The sequence below is a fragment of the Cricetulus griseus genome, chromosome 5 (assembly GCF_003668045.3).
Source record: "Cricetulus griseus strain 17A/GY chromosome 5, alternate assembly CriGri-PICRH-1.0, whole genome shotgun sequence".
Lineage (NCBI taxonomy): Eukaryota > Metazoa > Chordata > Mammalia > Rodentia > Cricetidae > Cricetulus > Cricetulus griseus.
Genome location: NC_048598.1, coordinates 148,284,125 through 148,302,182, shown reverse-complemented (window position 1 = coordinate 148,302,182; position 18,058 = coordinate 148,284,125). Strand labels below are relative to the sequence as shown.

At 42.0% G+C, this 18,058-nt stretch overlaps 1 protein-coding gene across 6 annotated transcripts in view; it reads left to right on the top strand.

Moving 5' to 3' along the window:
• Positions 1-18,058, top strand: part of LOC100759473 (neuronal PAS domain-containing protein 3) — a 794,410-nt gene that overhangs the window by 765,065 nt on the left and 11,287 nt on the right. For all 6 annotated transcript variants that reach the window (XM_035445687.1, XM_035445688.1, XM_035445686.1 and 3 more), the window contains 2 exons: positions 4,592-4,785; positions 8,699-8,805. In XM_035445687.1, coding sequence (XP_035301578.1) covers positions 4,592-4,785; positions 8,699-8,805 — 301 coding nt within the window. The remainder of the gene's footprint in view (positions 1-4,591; positions 4,786-8,698; positions 8,806-18,058) is intronic.

Below are 18,058 nucleotides of genomic sequence, written 5' to 3'. Positions count from 1 at the left end.
CTCCTGGGCACCTTCTCCATCTCCCCAAGATGTTAAACACAGACTGATCCCAGGGAAATCATGTATGTCTTCACATTGGCCAAATGTACCTGTATTCCCACTTGCCATTGCCATTTCTGTGCTGTGACACAGGCTTAGAAGTCATGGTATGGCACATAGCAGACAGCTCAGCCAATCAAGCACTGCAGCACAAGTATGTAACCCCACCCCTAGGCATGTACAGACAGGAGGGTCCCTAGAGTTCACTGGCCAGCTACCTCACTGCATGGCTGAGTCCCAGTTTCAGTGAAGGAAGACACTCAACATTGACCTCTGATCTCCAAACATAGCATGCACACATACAAATGTGTGCCTACATGTGCACATGCCATACCCACCATACCACACACACACACACACACACACACACACACACACACACACACACACAAAGAGTGATGGCATGATCTCTTTTCCCAACTTCTATGGAAATTTGGGATTCACCTCTGCCCCTTCTGCTGCCATGCCAACTGAAACATCCCTGGAGCCCTGGGATCTCCCCACAGCTTCCCTTTTCCTGTGCTTTGTTGTGGTGTTTTTATCTGACTGTCCCCTGATCTACCCTATGTCAACAATATAATATCAGTCTCACATAGTCTTCCTATTCTATTTAGCCAAAACTTGTTTTCCTGCCATGCACTCACAAAAAAATTGTCATCATTTTCTTAGGAACGCACTTACTAGGCCAGACGTAAATTAATATACATTTCCACTCAATCCTCTCAGTGGCCTGGAAGACCTAAATGCAAACGTTGATGCCAGGGCCCACTCCCTGAGACCCTGGTTTATTTGACCTTGGGTACAGCTGTGGAGACTTTGAGAGCCATTCTTGGTGATCTCACTGTGTATCAAGGTAAAGAACCACTGGTGTAACTCCAGGTGTTCTTCAGTTGTTAGCATTCTCTCTGAGGCTTCTCGAAGAATTGCCAGGTCCCAGGGAGAAAGACTGGGAATCTAGAGGTGAGGGTGTCACAAAACAAAACTAGGATTGAGAGCCACTGTCTTTGTCAGCAACTGCATCGTCTCTTGCTTGTGAACATACTGAAGAAATTACATGTGTTTGCCTTGACTCCATCTAAACTCCTTGAAGATGAGGTCATATTGGAATCCCTGTGGTCTGTTCTCTGGCACCCAGCAAGATCTCTCGATCTCTCTCTCTCTCTCTCTCTCTCTCTCTCTCTCTCTCTCTCTCTTTCTCTCACACACACCTTTCTTCAACCTCACAGAGAGAGAGAGAGAGAGAGAGAGAATCTTCACCAAGGACAGCTGACCCACTGCATCTATAGATCCCACATCCAAAGATTGAGCCAAAGACATAGAGCAAATATGTGGGGGAAAGGCATCACATCTGCACTGAATATGTACAGATTTTCCCCTTGTCATTTTATATTAGATAGTAAAAGTAATCTAGGCCTAACTTAGCATGTGCAGGAGAATACGCACAGGATCTGTGCAAATACTATACTATACAAAGAACTTAAAAGATGGGCCAAGTGTTGATGTGTAACTCTAGCATTCAGGAGGCTGAGGCAGGAGGATAGTGAGTTTGAGGTCAGCCTGTGCCCTACTTCAAAATGGAGGATTATGAATTATATACAGATTTCAGTATTTTAGGGAGTCCTAGGGCCAATGCCTCGATACAGAGGGATACATGCATTTGTTCTCTTTATGGCAGGCTTTTAATATCTTATTTAGTGACTGAATTGTTTCAGTTCTCTTGATATCATTAAATATCAGAGCTAGGGTTTGAACCCAGGCCCTCTTGACAACCCTTGTTCTTTTACCTCTTAAGCCTAAAGTCAACAACGAAATTATTTTTTAAAAAGTAGCTCTCTACATGTTTGTATGAATGCTATGAGGCTCATTCTGAATCTGAACATAACCTGTCACATAGAGGTAAAAAGCATTATGAAATAGGTTCGGGAAAAATGTATTAACCCTAAAATGTAATCATGAGATCCAAAAGAACCCTTTCAATCCTGCCCTTTCTCTTTTCTTTTTACTTCATAGTTTGTGCAGCATCCCAGAACTTCCCTGAGCTTTGGGTTATAAGTAAAATGGTTCTGAAGATTCATGGACTTTACTCAGGGCAGCAGCAAGCTGCCATCTGGCATATAATTCTAATGCTTCATTCAGTAAGAGTATGAACATTAAAAATAACCATCAGGCATAATAGTGTTCAAATGACACTTGCACAAAACCCAGAAACCTAGGCTCCAGGCAACTTGCCATTTATAAGCTAAGTGACTGGGCAAGCAATGGATTTCTCAGACCCTTACCTAAAGAGTGGAAAAATTCACATTTTCATCCAGATATGAAATGTTATAAACTATCCAGAAATAAGATATTTGGCCATCACTAAATAGATACTTGGCCCTTATTGCTTGATGTTAAAGATAAAGATAATATATAGATAGCATTTAAACATCAGAGAATCCTTTAACAATTATAGAGCATCTACGTCCATGCCCTCCTTTCTTTTCAGATTGCCACTGTGAAATAGTCACTGTTATTCCCATTTCCCAGGGAGAAAAATGAGACACAGGGAGGCTGCATGGCTTGCCTCTGGTAACAGAACCAGAAAATTGTAAGTCTAGATCCAGCTGGACCCTGTCTTGTCTGTCCTACAGTAGCAGGGTGGCCAGGTCAAGCTTAGAGCTCAGAGGACAGACAAAGACAATGCAGGAACACCTCCTCATCTGCCTTCCCTAAATGCGCTCCAGCCCAGATGCCCTGAAATTGCTTTAGAGTAGAATATTTGGCATATCATTTCTGGGTGTGTTTTTCTGTGCATTTATAGATCTGTTTCTAAGCTGAGTTTTCCTGATAAAACAAGACAGATCATGATAAATGAGCATCTATGTAAGCCTAGCTGGGAGGAGGACGGGGCTGTAACACCCCTCCTGTGAAGTTAATCCTGTTTCTTTTAGCTATTTCTTTATTAGTTAATGAGGTCTTGCAAAAAAAAAAAAAAAAGTGTGTCTCTGATGGTGTTTTAGCACCCTTGCCTCCAGGAACCGTTTCAAATATTCATAAAGTGGCTCATCTGACCAAAGCTTAAAGCAAAGGTGCATTAAGTATGAATTTACTCAACTTCAAATGTGGGTGGTCGAAAAGCCACTGCTGAAATAACCTAAATAATCCTCCTGGCTGGTGTCTCCCGCTCCTCGGCTCTGGGCGCTCATGTGAAGGGTGACAGAGAAGAGGTATTATTTACAACAGCCAGGACTCTGAAGGGCAGCCCCGGAAGCTTTGATCCCGCTTCCTGACTGACAGGAGTGTGCATTGCTTTTGGAAAACAGAATAACTTAAGAGAAGCAAAAAATAAAATGGAAAAGGAATTTCTGGTCCAGCCCCTGGGAAGGAAAGCAGACTCCAGATGGTATTGTATTGTTCTGGAGAGGCAAGGCAAGGCAAGGCAAGGAGAGGGGGACCTACTCCCCTCTTTGCTTCCTCATGGTAAGGTAGCAGAATTGGAATCTTGATAGGTGGTGAGATGCTCTATAATGGATTTGGAGAGCAAGCAAATGTGGAAACTCCGCCACTAAACAGGACTCCTTGTAGAGTGAACCCCGGGAGTCTCTTGTTCGGTCTTGTTTTAGATGATCCCACACACAACAGGGGCCTCGGGATGCAGCATGAGTTCACGCATGCGCAGTCACACTCATGCGATCGTATTTCCAAGCCCTGACAGACACACCCCATTTCTATCTATCTTCTCAAAGCATAGCCATAGAAACCCTTCATAGTTTTCACCGTTTGTAGCTGTTTGTCTATTCCATCATTTCTAGAAGTGGACCCTGTGGTTCTCCTCTGAGGACTCTGGGTGGTGTATACACTTCAGCTGATAAAGCAAACAATTCAGCCCGATATTCCTCCTGGAGTTCCTAGGCAAGTCATCTGAGATGCCACGAACATGGTGTGCATCATTCTGACTCTTCTGAGCATGGGCTCAAGGAATGCATCACAGGCCAACTGCCACCCATCCCCAACCATCAATCTCAAAACTCCTGCTAACCCAGTACAGTCCAATGAGAAATGTCCATAATCCAAAGAGTCCATTTATGCCGTAGCCCTCAATCTGACTTTTGTAAAAAAAAACAATAAATAAATAAATCACTGACTTGTTCTGAAGGAAGGAAATCTCTGAGCCATGAACTCCAGAAAGCAGGTGGGTATGTAGTCTCTTTCACCCCCAAATCGGAGAGAGATGGACATCTTTTATTAACAAGGGCGAATAATTCAAACATGTCCCTCTACAGCCAGCTCCAAGCAAGCATCTTAGGCTTATGATGTGATGATGAATTTTCTATAAATTCCGAAGAGAGGACCCTTAAAAAAAAAAGCACAACACTATAATAATGCTACCTGGAAAACTCTAATAGTATGTGTTCTTCACCAAGAGTACATAGAGGGCACACTGACAGCCACTATACTATAGAAGATATGACCTAGTATTGGTTCTCCCAATGAGAGTTTTCCTCCTCTAGAAGAAACAACCTTTACTTCTGAGATACACATCTGACTGATGTCCTGTATTTTTTTTTTTCAGGTGATTCACATAACAGGCCGGCTTCGCCTCAGAGTGTCGCTGTCCCACGGGAGGACAGTCCCCAGCCAAATCATGGGACTCGTGGTGGTGGCTCATGCCTTGCCTCCGCCTACGATCAATGAAGTCAGAATTGACTGCCATATGTTCGTCACTCGAGTAAACATGGACCTCAATATCATTTACTGTGAAAATAGGTACTTTGTTTTCATTTTCATTTGCCCATTGCACACTGCCCATTGGTGAAGGTTTGCTTTCAGCTGCCTGAAAGATTTTACTTTCCCAGTGAGGCTCATTATAAATCCTGATCTTGTTTTTAATGGCTGCTTGGACTGACACCAAACATGCTCTTTATTTAAAATTTACATTGCTTCCCTGATTTACATTTGGGACAACAATTGAATGAATTGGGATACCCAGACATCCATCCGCTATAAAAAAAAATAAAATAAAATAAATAAAAGGCCCATTTTGGCTGAGGACCCAAGTAGAGAGCAGGGCTGAGACGTTATTGGCAAAATGATGCAGTAAAAGGCCTCTCCTATGCCTCTGGGTGACCTGCTTCCCACTAATTCAAGGGCCCTGCATCTGACGGGCAGTGTCCCCATGGACGTGTAGCACAGGACAAATGAGAATCTGAGGCCCCCAGAGGAAATCTGCTGCAAAAGGAATTTGCAACACTATTAAATAAAACTTTGTCATCCCGAGGATTTCTCTTTTACAAATTAAAAGATGACTCATCCTAGAAATGAGTTGGCAGTTCTTCCCCAAGACTAAGCTTTTACAAAAGGGACTTTTTAGCCTCAACTTTGAGAGTTCACTTTTTCCATTAAGCACAAAGCAAAAGACAGTGATGGAAGACCGAGTACCTTCTGGCCTTTCACCCAGAAGTCACCAGCCCATCTGACTGAAGGCAGAACAGGGATGCAGGGAGAGGGATGGACAGGGGCTGCCCATGTATCAGTCTTGAGAAAGCAGCATGCCAAAACTGCCTATCCCCTGGTGCTGCAAGGAGAGTTACTGAGGTAGTTGAGCAATGAAGCTTTGGGGCCATAGACTGTTGTCAGGTTTGAAGGCAGTGCAATGAGCCCTGAGCCCTGTGAATGCCTTCAGAGGGGAAGGCATTCAGAGGGGAAATGGGAGAGCAGAATGGTCAAGTGGCTTGGGTAATTAACCTCTTCTGAGTCTAGCCAAGAGGACATCCAAAAGCACCTGTGTCCACCCAGTCCACTAGGAAGGACTACTAAAGCCAAAAGCTGAGATCACTGTAGAAACGGTCTCCTGGTTCCAGCAAGAGCCAAGCATTCCCTGAGCTCTGAGGCTTAGTAGCATAGACAGTATCTCGACCTGTAACTGTTATGCAGTAAGTAATTCTAAATCTGCTCAAGTTCTGTTGGCACTTAAAAAATCTTCGTTGTGATTTGGGTGTGTCCCGATTGTTCTGCAGGGGACACAGGAGGTCAGGGGACACAGGAGGTCAGGAAGGACAAGTTAGTCAGAGAGAAGGGTTAAGCAGGAGTACACAGTGGGAACTCATTTTAATGAGTACCTGTGCCTGCTGAGCCACGAGTCTGCTAGTCACCCTGCAGCCCCGTTTCCCCCTGTTCCCCAAGGTGAGTACTACAACTGCTTTTGTCAGCCTGGGCAGTTTCAGTTCGAAGTGGGAGAAGTCCCAAGGCCCTGACTTAACAATATGCTGTGAGGTCTCCCATTCTCCTATGTTTCTTTAGTGGCAGAGTGAAAAACAACCCCTGAGGGGAACTTTTCATATATACACAGTAGATGAACGCAGTTAGCATTTACAAACCCGTTAGTCTCTAAATTAAGATGTGACACAGTGGAGACCAACAAAAAGGAGACATGTTGCCAGAAGATGAACACACCTCAGGTTTGGTTCAGCTCCACCATCACCACAACCTCCAAAAATCTGTCTCCACTCCCTTGCCAAATTTCCAACAGTTGTCCTATCCCAAAATGTCACTAACTTTCAATCCTATCCAAAAATGTCACTAACTTTCATTGCTCTGATCAAGTGACTCATTTTTTTAACAAGCTTCCAATATCCTATTCTAGCAATTGAGATTGTTTTCTGTAACCTGCTCTTAGATTTTTTTCAAAACAAAACAAAACAAAACCGTTAACCAATGCAATACATCATTGTTTCCCAACAGAAGATGACAGCAATTCTGAAAAGTCCTTTAGTGAGGTGTAATTACATATTCAGTTTACAGAAACACTGCCATGGGCCAAGCTCTGGGCATCGCTAATTTCACTCCATTCACTAAATCCTGAAGTTACTTACAGGTGAGGGAACAAGGATGGAAAAAGATAGTTCTGCTTCCAGCCTTCCGCAGCTTTACTCCTGAACTGGTCACATTCAACAGCCTCTGGTCTATTGAAGAGGCTTGATCCTGAATTTTTTTTTTAAGGTTTTCATTCAAATGAAGAGTTAACCAAAGAATGCCTTCCCCAAAGAATGGCCTGGCTTTCTCCAGAGTTTATTATTCAATTAGGGAATTGTTAACTATGAACTAGCTTGCTCCTTGGCAAGTCTTCTGCAGTCTTTAGGATGGTCCAGGACACAGCTAACATCTAATGCTTTCAGGAGCTGGCAGGTTTCACAGACACCAGGGAGGAGGGCCTTTTAATGACTCTCTGCCTCCCTGAGTTTTTGTTGTTCGTTTGGTTTTTGTTTGTTTGTTTGTTTTTATATTGTTTTGTTTTTGCAGAAAGGGATGTTAACTGTAATTGGAAAACAAGCTAACAAACAAAACAACCAATCTGTTTTATACCACAAAGCTTCCAAGATCTTTTCATTCCCCAAGGAATCTTCTCTTACTGTGAATTCTAGTTTAGCCAGAGAGGTTGATTCAATCACTAGATACTGAGACATCTACTCACCTCGTGGAGTGGTATATCTTAATTATACCCCCAAAGCATTTTGTTTGTTTGTTTTGTTTTTTTCAAGACAGGGTCTCACTATTTAGTTGTGACTATCCTGGGACTCGCTATGTAGATTAGGCTACCCTCAAACCCACAAAGATCCTCCTGCCTCTCCCTCCCGAGTGCTGGTTTTACAGGCGTGTGCCACCATGTCCAGCTAACTCTGTAGCATTTTTGTATCAGCATTGCTTCTGAGTTCCCTGTCTCGTGGTTCAGACATAATTCCCCATTACTGATCCCATGTCTCTTAAAGGTGTATTTCCAGATATTTGCTTCACGTGTGAATAGATTCTATGTCGTCAGTAATTTTAAAGGGACAATAAAATAAAACAAAATCTATGTTTATACCAACCAAAATGAATGATGCAGCAGTCAATAAGCATTTTATACATGTCTATATAAACAAGGCAGATTCCCCCTATGTGTTGTATCGTTTGGGTTCTATTTTTCTGTGCCCTGCCTGAGGACGCTGGGCAGACACTGGTACACACATACTGTCAAGTGCAGGCCCAGAAGAGCTGCTGAAATGGTTTAAAAGTTTCTGTGTAGCGTCTACCACAAAGCACTAGTTAAAAGAGCCAGGAGTGAAAGCTGAGCTCCCAAATGACTGAGACTAAAAAAGATAATACCCCCAGGCATCTGTATGTCTCGGCATTTAAATTATATCCCTTGAAATGCCAATTTGGACTTTGTGCCAAGAAGCAGTTGAATCCCTTTTTCATGGAAATACCCAACAGTAGACCAATCTGCTTAAATGAAAGGTGTCTCTAATCATTTGGTATAAACATAACATGTTTTTATTTTATTATGTAACCTTGAATTATCTTGGCCTGTAATGAGGATCCTGCATTGTTACAGTTCCTCAATAATTTCACGGAATTACGTTGTCTAAATGTGTGTTCTGATGCCAAGGAAAAACCTACCTAATTACTTAATGCAATTGCTTGATCTAGCACATATCCAAATTTTGAAAAGTGTTGTTATCTGCTACAGAAATAATCTTCTCCCTCTGCTCAGAGTGTTTGCACCGATTGCCTCATCCTTGAAGGTACTCAGCATGATAAAAACATTGTTCCATCGGCATCATGCATTATTTGACAGTCTCTCTCTCTCTCTCTTTCTGCTTTGCTACTTTCTGGGTTCCAATCTGTGTTATCCTTTTCACAGGATTAGTGACTACATGGATCTGACCCCTGTAGACATCGTAGGAAAAAGATGTTACCACTTCATCCATGCCGAAGATGTGGAAGGCATCAGGCACAGTCACCTGGACTGTAAGTACCCTTATAAGGGGGTAGCCTGTGCTTGTGCCATTTGTCTGTTGCTCTCTGATATCATGGGGCTCAGTGCTGACCTTCCTCTTGTCTCCTGTCAATATCTGAAATGACTGTCACACAGTGGAAGTGAGATATAAATAATTTCAGCTGGCATTGGTATTATATTGAAAGCTGGACCTTGGGCCCTGAGAAATTGTGTGATTTCTAGGCACTCATCCAGAATTGTGTGGTCTCTTGAGCTTTCTCTCACAGGAAGTAGGTAGAAAGAACCTCTGTCTTAAATGCCTCCTTGACCCTTTCATTTTCTAGACAGCAATTTCCACTTTGAAATTTGTGGTTTCAGTTTCAAACCATACATGGGTGAAGACAAGTTCAAATATGCCAGGGCCTCGTAAAAATGCCTACTTGCCTAGCCACAAAAACTGGGTAAGGACAAAGTCCACTGGGGGCAGGGACAGAGCACATTGCAAGATGGCAGCAACTGTCAACATCACTGTCTTTCTAGAAAGAGGTTCACACAGAGGAGTCTTTGCTTCCAGTTTCCACTCCTGGAAGTAAGAAACTGGTGTTCACTCTTTGAGTCTTGCTGGTCTCCTCACTTCAGACTGAACTCACGTGGGCCTTCTATTATATATAGCATGGGAGTCAGGAGCAGCCATGCTCTGGTAGAGTCTCATCAACAACTCACATACAGACTTAGCAAACAAGTTTCTATCAGAGCCCACCAGCCTGCTTCTGTACAGAAAAGGTCCAGAAAGCTGTGAACTTGTGGAAGTTCCCTCTTCTGAATATACGACCATTCTATGGACTTCCTGAAAGATGAGCTCTACTAGCTACATTCTTGGAAGATTCTACACACTTCGGAAGTCTAATTTTCAATACATACAAAGTGCTACCCATGACATATTCCAGTTCAAGATGAAGGCTTAATGTCACAAAGATAAGCATGGTAGTCTTTGCCCCTTCTTGTCACAGTTGAGGAGAGCTACTCCTCAGAAATCCAGTCTTTTGCAATCAGTTCTTCACATTCAACTATGTTCTTCAAAGCCCAATGAAGACTAAGCTAGCCCAAGTCTCTGCATGGTCAGCATCATGGTACTGTGTTTTTAACTCTACCTTAGCAACACTGATATGGGACCAAAGTCAATGTCAGAGTCTATCTATGTGTCTCTGGGAACAGCCAGTTCGTGACTGCTATCTAGTACAGTCTACTCCCAACGCTGGGCACGTGCCTTGATATTGCTCACCAGGGAGTCCAGGAACACACTTGTTGCTAAGAATGAATGGGTGTCATGTATCACAGAAGCAGATGGCTCTTCAATTAATTGGGGGAGAAAATGGTGCTATTTCCTGAACAGAAACATCAGGTTCTTTGTTGCCTGGAATTCAGGAAAAAATGTAGAAAATACAAATCTCTGAAGGGACTGGTGGATGTATTTCTGGAATGCCACAGGCCAGGCATACAGACTTTTTTGTTTTCAAGACACTGACCCCCAACACTACCCCCCCATTTTGGGGTAGGGCTGGAGCAAGGAGTGCTTTCTCATTTTCCAGCCTTAATTAAGGTCTAAATTCAGAAACCTGGTGGTAATTTTAAAAGATCTTTGTCATCCTTGGACCTTATTTGAAGATGCCAAGTTGTTTCTCTCAGAATTGACACACAGCTTGAAGAAACACAATTCCTGAGGAGTGCAAGGCCATGCATCTCATGTCTTCCCAAAAGGCAAAAGTCTCCAACAAATATGCCTGATGTCATCCTTTCCCATATACTCTTGTCTTACTTTCAGTAGCCAGAATAATTTAAAAGTGCTGGAAAATAAACTATACTGCCATTATGTAGTTCTAATTTCCCTGCTATCTTGCCAGCTAATAAACAGGAAAAGTATGCTTTCAAATTCTGTGATTTTTTTTCATTACTTGATATTGACTTACTGGCTATTGCTTTATGATTTAGTCTACTAACAATGATTGAGTTCATACTTTTAACTTGTACACATGACTTCTCATTTTGAGTTCTTTTAATAACCTTAAACACATGAAAAACAAATAGAGTGAGCTGATAATTCCACACAGTAAAATACACTTCACATATTTAGCTATCATGCTGTGGAGTAACCCCACAATGTCAAGTAGTGCACAATTAGTCAAACTGTAGGGGGAGGAAAAGGAGTGTTTTGATCCTGCAGAATTTTGATCCTAATCAGATTGAAATTCCAATGTTCTTGTAGTGCTTAATATCTTCAATCACACACACATACACACACACACACACACACACACACACACACACACACACACAAATCAAGCTGATTCCAATGTCAGGTTTTGCATTCTGTATCTGAAATAAGATGCTGAAATATACAAATGCATCGCGCTTGGTACAATAAACATTAACATCATTATAAAGTAAGATTGAGTTTAAAATTGTGTGATGGAATGTCTGATGTTTACCTAATTCTCAGACCAAAGCCAGCCCAGTAACAAATGACAGAGCATGTAATAAGTCTTGGTTGTGTAAACACTGGAAAAGGCAAGGAGCCAGCACAGCATCTTGCTTGTCCAAAGCCCTAGGCTATTACTGAAGGAGGCCTCAACTGTGCCTTCCTGGCAGGAGAAGGTCACAGTGACATAGAATCAGTTCAAGAATAAGATAGAATTCTAAAACAAAGGGATGGTTAAAAAATAAACCACATTAACTATTTAGCTTTTCTTCCTAGAGCTGTTGGCACAGTTCCTGGTCTGTCTGTGGAAGGCTGGTTTTAGACATCTGATCATACTTCAGATATTCTCATATCTGTCTTATGCTCTGAGTCATAGATAAAACTTAGAAAAGGGGGCTCAGCCGTCTTTGAGGACTAGAAATCATATCTTTATCACTGGCATCTTTTCTCAGTATAGATCCCTAGATTCAGAACAGTGAAGAGACATCTCGGCTGCACCAGGCTCAGATTACTCAGAAAAGGAGCCAAGGACATGGGACCATCTGCTTCCCACTGGGCAAGTTCAAGGTGCCTGGTGTGAGCTAGACAGATCTCAACATACAGAGACACATTGTTAGTGGGGTTTGGTGGCTCCTATCTGTAATCCTTGCAGAGAGGCAGAGGCAGGAGGATTACCAGGAGCTCAAGTTTAGTTTACCTAGTGACCATGTCTCTGAAGTCATGCAAGTTTCATGTCTGTTTATTTCCCGCTGTGACAAAAGACCTCTGTGACTTCTTTTCATTAAGCCCAGTTTCATTGGTTCTTCAGGTCAAATTGACTAAATCAGCATTTCAAGGTTTGAATTTTAAACTGCATATGGCAGAGATTATTTGGGGACCTTTCTCTCTCCACTGCCCTCTGGTCTTCCATTGCTTAGGAGACAGTGACCTAGAGGTGACTATTCATGTCCCCTAGATCACATGTTTCAGCTACCTAGAGTATCTGGGTCACCCTTGAATTATGAGATGTTTCACCACAAAACACTCCATCTGCCTATAACCTAAAACATGGACTGCTGAGCCAAATGCAGGCATGTGCTTTGCATGGTTTTTATTCCTAACGAAGCCTTTGCCTAGTGTCTAAGCTGTTTGTCTTAATGCACCCCACCCCTCGGGTTCTTTCTGGGTCAAATCAACAACCTCTAAACCCTTAACAAGGGGTGTGTCTGTCTTTCACGTGTGCCATTGTGTTCCACCAAGACTCAAGACTCTGCAGGGGGACTCAGCAAAAAGAAACGTGAACTGTAGATAAGGTAGCAGCTTCACCTCCTCAGTACCTTACCCAAGATGAAAAAACTCTGGAAGTCTTTCCAGAGAAACAAAAGGGCTGCCCTGTTGCCTACAGGACCAAGTGGAGATAAAAAGCTTGACTGACCCCAATATACTTGAGGGTGAGTGTTTAAAAATACAGGGTAGCCAAGGTATTTGCTTCTTAATACATTTTTTAGCTAAATGAATACACAGCTACCTGGCATAATGCATTCCATGCTGTTTTGCATCAATAACCCCTACACTTCCCTCCTGAAGGCATCTCATCGCCAAATGCAAGCAGACTGCTTAATGCAGGACTAATTAGTATATCCCCTTCCAGTCTGCAGGCCCTCCATTGTAATTCCTTCCCAGCTCATTTTTTTCTACAACTGAGCATCAATCAAAGTAAGTGCCCTGCCTGCCTAGGCAACACAAGATGTCCTCCATGCATTTGTCATCTGCCACACAAACAAAGGGGGGATTTAATTGTTGATTTGGATATGCAGCCATGGCTCACACGAAAGGAAGCTGCAAGAGAGGGAAGAAGGAAAGAAATAAAGTTTGATGGGTGGACCAAATACAGATAGGACCAGGGGCTTTCTGCTGTTCTCTGATCTCTGTGCTGCTTCTGGGCTGGCTTCTTCAGAGATTTTGCTACAACCTGGTCTTTGGCTAGACTTTTTCCCAAAGCAAAAGAATTTTTCCCTCTTTTCGCCTATGAATATGAAATTCCCCATGGAAGAAAATATACTGAATAGCTGTCACAACTGCCCTTCTTCCAGAAGCCATTTCAGCCTACACCATCGCCTGTCCACTAGCTGCAGAGACAGGCAGCAAGAGAAAACCAGATTTCTAGGCAGGAATGAATTAGGGTTAGGATTTCGTATCTCTCTTTTGGGAGTAAGTGCTGACTTGAGCTTTTCAAGTCCATGGCAGGCAAACATAAAGAACAAGACCAGCAAGTAGGCCTATTGCTTGTCCCACTTGTCACTCTGTTCAGGAGCAGTGTGGACATGTGTCAGGAGCTTGTAGACATGCAAGACTTTGGGCCAACACCAGACTTACTGAATCAGAATCCAGGATTTGTAAGTATACAGTCACTTGCTAACTCTTCACACCAACAGTCGAAGAGTACTGACCATGCTGGTGTCTAGAAAGAACTATTTTATAAGGAGTAAATCCCAAACAACTAGCCTCCAGAAGTTCTCTTTCCTCTAGATTTGGAGTGAATTTGTTGGTGATGGTGGAGTGATTCTGATGGTATCTCAATCAGTGTTCTAAAGAAACGAGTATATAATTATTTGATAAACTTGACTTTTAAAAATGATATAAACTGGGATTGGAGAGATGACTCCATGGTTAAAAGCACTTGCTGCTCTTGCTGAGGACCAGGATTTGGTCTCAGCACCCACATGGTGGCTCACAACCATCTATCACTCCTGTTCCAAGAGATCTGATGCCCTCTTCTGACCTCTGCAGGCATTCTCATGTTTACGGTACACATACATGTGTACAGGCAAAGCATTCATGCTTATTAAAAGTAATGACATATAGCTTAGGAAGGAGGAGATCTTAGGTGTTTCTCCCCAGTGTAATATTTTCCTATGAATATTTTATTACATGTGAGGGTGAGAGTGAGGACCCTGTCCACCTTCATGTAACATTCCTGACTTCTTACTGTATACAACACCTGTGGTATTACTAGGAAGTTAAAAATAAGGTATTCACAGAGCTTACATACTGGTGGGGAAGACAGCAAGAAACTGCCAACTCTATACATAACATAAAGTGAAGACTATAGGGTATATGAAGAAAATATAGACATCCCAGAGGTGGGGGCTTCCAAATGCAAGAGGAGGCACATGGGGCATACTTCCTGGGCCCTAGGAAGATGATGTTAAGAAGCCACAATGGCAGGACAAACAGGGGCATATCCAGGGCATGTCAAGAGTAGAAAACTATAGGGAGACATGGAATATAAAACCTCTTTCCCCAGAAAGTGAGCTATAATTTTGATTTGACTGATAAATTCACCTCTCCAGTGGATTCCTGTCCGTTATTACCAGTTCAAATAGCTACTTCTATTGTGTGTGTGTTTTTTTTAGTTCCACAACAAAAATAGCCCATTACTCCTATAAAACATGATCCAGAAAAAAAAATCAATACTTCTAAATCATCCATTTCACCTAAGTCAACTAGCCTAAATAGAATCAACTCCATCACTTTTTTATCATACAACCTATTCTTGAGATCTTGTGTGAGTTTTCTTTATATTTTCCGTAAAACAATAGCCTGCATATTGGAAAAGGTCCTTTAAAATGTGTTTGGGTCCAGTTGAGCAACACAGAATTTAATTCATGTATGTGGCTACCATACAACAGTTTGTCTACAATTGTGATGTTAATTAAGCCCTCCCAATCAATGCATAGCTTCATGGAGATTTGGGGGGGGCCATAATCAACTAAAACATACCTTATTACATGTGATAGAAACACAAGTGAAATGGCATAAATGTTCTTTGTAACTGTCTTAATTATGTCCTCATGATCCAGTAGCTCCCATACCCACCAAGCATTACTTTAGAAAATGGTTAATCACTGGCTATGTTCGTTTTTGAGAAGGCAGACATTCCCAGAACCACCCACCCAGTGAAGGAAAACACACTTGTGTCTCCTTGTCTAGCATGTCATCATGTCCATACCTAAGCCACACACTGGCCAAAGGATGGAATTATTATTTGTGATTTAAACAACCAAGACTTACTGTTAACCCATACTCTTTGGAGAAAGCCATAAAGACATAAAACACAAAGTTCCGATATCTAAAAAGAAGAGGCAGGGTCCTTTCAGTACACAACTAGCAATGGCTGCCACGTGGGACAACGTTTTCATGAGAAAGTATCAGATCAATGAATTATGAGTAATTTGTAATGCAAAACATCTGTGCCCCATACACCTACGTTTCTTTATAAAGATGTCTGATTTTCTTTATAAAAATGACTGTGTCCAAAAATGCAGGGTCTATTGAGTATAGACAGCTCCATTTCATCCCCTGTGTCCCCTTTTACCTTTAGTCTCTAAACCTCTATACTTCTAAGTTTCTAAGGTGAGGACTTCACCCAGCTTATGTCACCTTAGCAGATGTGCCATGCTTTTTTCCATATAGTTGTCACCACTATAACCTGACAGTGAAAGCGAGAAGCCTCGTTGCATTTAAAGGCAACTGGAGAGAAATCCCTGTTGAAGACTGAAGAAAACGTCTCAACCACCTTCTCACTAGTGATTCCATCATCGGTTCAGTTGACACCACTGCCCGGCGGTGGACGGGCCCATGGACAGATTTTGTTTACCATGATGTCCTACCACCTAACACACAGTAAAGCACACACACACACACACACACAAAAAAAAAAAAAAAAATCTTCCAGGGCGACTGGAGATATCATTTCCCTCATTCCTAGCCAGAATCCTTTCTTGATGGCATGCTGAACAGTTTGCAGGTTCTCCTTTATTTTCAAAATAGAGGCCAGAAAAACACCATCCTTCACTAATTTAGGTTGAAAGGGGAAGAAATGAGTAGCACTGAAGCTCTCTAGTTGGACAGAAAAACAGCTGGAAAAATCTCTGAGGGCTGTATAGGTGGTGCAAGGGTTAATAAAACTTACTGCTTTTCCAGAGGGCCAGGGTTCAATTCCCAGCACCTACCTGTCGGATCACAATCAGCCATCAGTAACTTCAAATTGCAGGTGATCCACAGACACCAGACATCCATGTGATGCACACACACGCATGCAGGTAAAACTCCCATACACATAAAATTAAAAAAAAATAAACTCCATGATCCTGGGGGTCACTCATACCATCATTCCTTTGATTCATTCTGTCTGAGAACACCATACTGATGCTATCAGTTTCTTAAAGCCTTAGACTCTAATTCGGTACATTACCATGAAGAAGGGGGAAATTTATTTCTTAAACTGAACACATTGACATGTCCTAAGTCAATGGAAAGTTTTCTGCATGATTCAATATTAGCAGTTAATAAAGATCTATCAATTGGCAGGGTGAGAGGACAAAACCTCTCCTGAGGTTTAAACCACAGATAGTGGCTCAGCAGGGCCTGGCGTTCAGTGTGGTAGGGGAAATCCATATTTGATGTGTAGTCATTTCACAGAACATCCACAGGTCCTTTGTCTCTAAGTTTGGAACCCCCATCAAATATCAAACCTCATTCAGCATTACCAAATATTGCTCAGCACATAGATTTACAAAAAGAAAAGAGGGAAGAAAAAAAAACCAATTTGTAGGTGCTTGTCATCTAAGACATAGCTAGCTCACTAATTGCAAAATCTATAAGAAAGAGTTCCTGGCATCAAAGTTTCAGGTGATCCTCAGAGCAGTTCTAAATGAAAACCTGTGCCCATCACAAGTAAATAAAGCTCTTAGCACAGTCTCCAACTACGATACTGTATCGCCCATAGATTTTAACAATGACCTTCCTGTAAGCATCAAGGACTAGAACATTTTAGGAAAAGAAATTTATTCTTGTTTTTAAGCCTGTATCGGGTTCATTCTCTGGTAGCCTACAGTTTTCAAAAGCAAAGGGAAAAGTAATCCAGAATTTTTCCTTTTTTTTTTTTTTCAAAAAGTCTGTTTCCAGAATGAAGTTCCCTGTCAGCCTGCCTTGGGCCTTGGGTGAAGATGCAGAGATTAAAGAGTCAGTATTCTTTTTCATGTTTCATCTGCCAGTTTTGTGAATGTAGGAAGAAAACCAGTGGCCACAGCTAAGCACCCAACTGTGGTATTAAATAGAAAGGATGATTTTAGCATACACACACCCTTACTTAAACATACTCTCTCTTTCTCTGTCTCTTTCTCTCTGCCTCTCTGTCTCTTTCTGCCTTCCTTTTTTTGTCTCTCCCTCTTTTTCTCTTTCTCTGTCTCTCTGCCTCTGTCTCTCTCCCCCCACTTTCGTGCATTCAGAAATCAGCTTTGAGTTCCTAGCAAAGCCACAGTCTCTGCTCCACAGCTATTGATGAAGGTAGTTCAGTGAGCGGGTAAGGGTCCTGCAAATGTATGCATCCTCCTGTTGCCATTGATGATAATGAAGTTCTTTGTTCAGCTGTGTGAATGTGAAGTATGGCCTCTCTGATGAGCTCACCATTTCCTAGTTATTCTATACTTACCTGAATGCACCAAGTATTGCAGCTTTTTAATGCATATGCAGACTGCTAAATGTCCTTTTGTGAGGCCCTGGCTAAATGACAGCTTTGATACAGTTCTTCATCTCATCAGACTACATTCCAATGCTTCCTTCTTCCTGAGACACAACTAACTCACTATTTAGACTCTGGCTTTGGTTTTGTAGAGCAACACAAAGGGAAGAGACAACGACTCTCTCTCTCTCTCTCTCTCTCTCTCTCTATATATATATATATATATATATATATATATATATATATATCCATATTTCTGAAGGAAAGTTTGTACTGATTTATTTGAATTTACTAACAGAATGAT